Source organism: Eimeria necatrix, genomic scaffold, assembly GCF_000499385.1.
Source record: "Eimeria necatrix Houghton genomic scaffold, Enh_scaff123, whole genome shotgun sequence".
Lineage (NCBI taxonomy): Eukaryota > Apicomplexa > Conoidasida > Eucoccidiorida > Eimeriidae > Eimeria > Eimeria necatrix.
In genome coordinates this window covers 85,347-87,850 of record NW_013654880.1, presented here as the reverse complement: position 1 = coordinate 87,850, position 2,504 = coordinate 85,347, and the positions used below count along the sequence as shown (strand labels likewise).

At 67.9% G+C, this 2,504-nt stretch overlaps 1 protein-coding gene across 1 annotated transcript; it reads right to left on the bottom strand.

Moving 5' to 3' along the window:
• Positions 1-84: 84 nt before the first annotated feature.
• Positions 85-1,507, bottom strand: ENH_00008350 (hypothetical protein; the record flags this gene model as incomplete). Its single annotated transcript, XM_013584129.1, has 1 exon — positions 85-1,507. A coding segment is annotated over one exon (1,423 nt), but the record flags the coding sequence as incomplete, so codon positions are not given.
• Positions 1,508-2,504: the final 997 nt, after the last annotated feature.

The window sequence follows — 2,504 nt, the reverse complement described above, 5'->3', positions numbered from 1 at the left end:
AGCAGCAGCAGCAGCAGCAGCAGCAGCAGCAGCAGCAGCAGCAGCAGCAGCAGCAGCAGCAGCAGCAGCAGCAGCAGCGCCTACCCGGCAGGTTGTCTGGGTTGGGGTTGGAGGGGAGGTGCTTCCTAATGCAATAGTCAATGAAGTCGGGGGTCGGGTGCTGGAACAGCGAGTCGGTTGCTGCATCTCGGGGGTAGACGCCAACAGCTGCTGCTGCTGCTGCTGCTGCTGCTGCTGCTGCTGCAGCAGCACTGCTGCTGTCTTCCGAGGCGTTCGCGCTGCAGCTGGTTCCTGCTGCTGCTGCGTCTGCGGTATCTTTTCGGCGGGGGATTTTAGCGTGTCTGAGCAGCAGCAGCTGCTGCTGCTGCTGCTGCTGCAGCGCCTCGGGGTCTGCAACGGCCGCAGCAGAATTATCTCCGCCCAAGCCGGAAAGACAAGAAGGTATATCTGAGCAGCAGCCCGCGGGCCCTGCTGCTGCTGCTGCTGCTGCTGCTGCTGCTTCTGCTGCTGCGGCGGAGAGGAGGGAGAAGTCCCCGGCGCAGGGGGGCGCGTGGTGCTGCTCTGCTGCTGCTGCCCAGGGCTGCTCCTGCTGCTGCTGCTGCTGCTGCGCGTCTGCAGCAGCAAAAGGGGACAGGAGGCCCTCCGAAGAGGCCCCCGAAAGGTCTGTCTCTTCTGTCACTGTGAAGGCTGAGGAAACTGGCAGGTGGAGGGGGCCCCCCTCTGGGGGGCCCCCCCCCTTGGAGGGTTTTTTTTGAAAGTCCGTCTCGAGTTTGTTGTCTCCGTCGTCGGTGCTGACTTCTGCTGCTGCTGCTGCTGCTGCTGCTGCAGCGGCCTGCTGCTGCTGCTGCTGCTGCAGCAGCTCCTGCTTGGGCCACAGCAGCGAGCGGGGACTCTGCTCGCTAGTGCCCGGGGGGCCCCCGCTGCCAGCTTTGGGGCCCAGGAGGCCCTCGAAGCTGGGGGCGAGCTCGAGAGCAGCAGCAGCAGCAGCAACAGCAGCAAAGGGGGGCCCCTCGTCGCCCTCGACCTCGAGGGCCTGGGGGGCCCCCCGGAGGCCCCTGCGCGGGCTGAGGGCCCCCAGGCCCGTGGTGAGGCGGCGGCGCAGCAGCGCTGCTGCTGCTTCCCCCAGGGGGCCCCCATTGGTGGGGCTGCAGCCCGTAGAAGAGGGTAGTGAACCCTCTCCTCCGGGGGCCCCCTCGGGGTCGGGGGGCCCCCTGAGGCGCTGCAGAAAGGGGAGGCAGAGGCGCCTCTTTTCGCCTGCGTTTGCGGGGCTTGTGGACTGCGTAAAAGGGTACTGGGGGGACCCCACAGGGTGGGGGGCCCCCAGGGGGCCCCCGGGGGCCCCCAGGGGCAGCAGCAGCGAGGAAGGGCTGTGGGCCTCGCACAGCAGCGCCTCCGCAGCAGAGGATATGCTGCAGGGAGAGGGCCCCTGGCTCTCCTCCCCAGCAGCAGCAGCAGCAGCAGCAGCAGGCGCCTCTGCTGCTGCTGCAGCAATGCCGGGCAGCCACATTGTGGGGACTGGGGCCGCAGGGGGCCGCAGCAGGGCGCGGCCGGAGACTGTTGGGGGGGAGACAGGTGTTGCAGCTGCGGCGCTGCTGCAGCAGCAGAGGTGCCGGTGCTGCTGCTGCGGCTGCTGCTGCAGCAGCAAAAAGAGCAGCAAACAGACACAAACGCGGGGACACAGGAAGAGGGAAGAAGGAAGCAGCAGCAGCCGCGGGGGCGGGCGGGCCCGGGGGGCGCTGAGGCCCCAACGGGGACACAGGCAGCAGCAGCGCGGGGGTGCTGCAGCGCAGCAGCAGCACGGGGGGGCCCCTCGAAGCAAAAGTTGAACTTTTCAAACTTAATTCAACAAAGAGAGCAGCAAGCGCGCAAACACAGGCAGACGCAGCAGCAAAACCCGCCGTCGATAGCTGTGGCCGCGGGGGAGCAGCAGGGCTGGCTGCAGGGTGCGGGTTGGCTGGGGGGGGCGCGGGGGGCCGTGGGGGCAATTCTTTCCGCAAAAACCCAGAAATATTTACAAAATTGTACTTTTTATTGCCTTTTTCCCCCAAAAATCCCAAACTTTCGCCCTTTTAACGGCCCAAACGCCCCACACCCCCGCCCCCCAGCGCCCTGCGCAGACACCACCCCGCAGCGGACTGGTCTTCGCGGTGTATATACACCTGAGGGGCCCCCCCGCCCGGCCGGGGGGGCCCTTCTTCTTTCTTTTCGTCTTCTGCGGCGCCGGGGGCCCCTCGGGGCCCTCTAATGGTACAATTGGGGGCCCCTCCTGCGCCCCGGCGCCCCTGGCTGCAGGAACTCCCACAAAACAAACAAATGCCACTTTTTGCACAAGAGACAAAAGCAAAACTCCAATTCCCGCAGCCTTGGGGGGCCCCCAGCCGGGGAAGGCCCCCCTGGCCGCGCCCCAACGCCGCAGCGGGGGCCTCAACCCCGGGGGGCCCCCCGCCTCCTTCTGCGGCGGGGGGGCCCCCCGGGGGGCCCCCCCCGCCGCCCCGGGGGCCCCC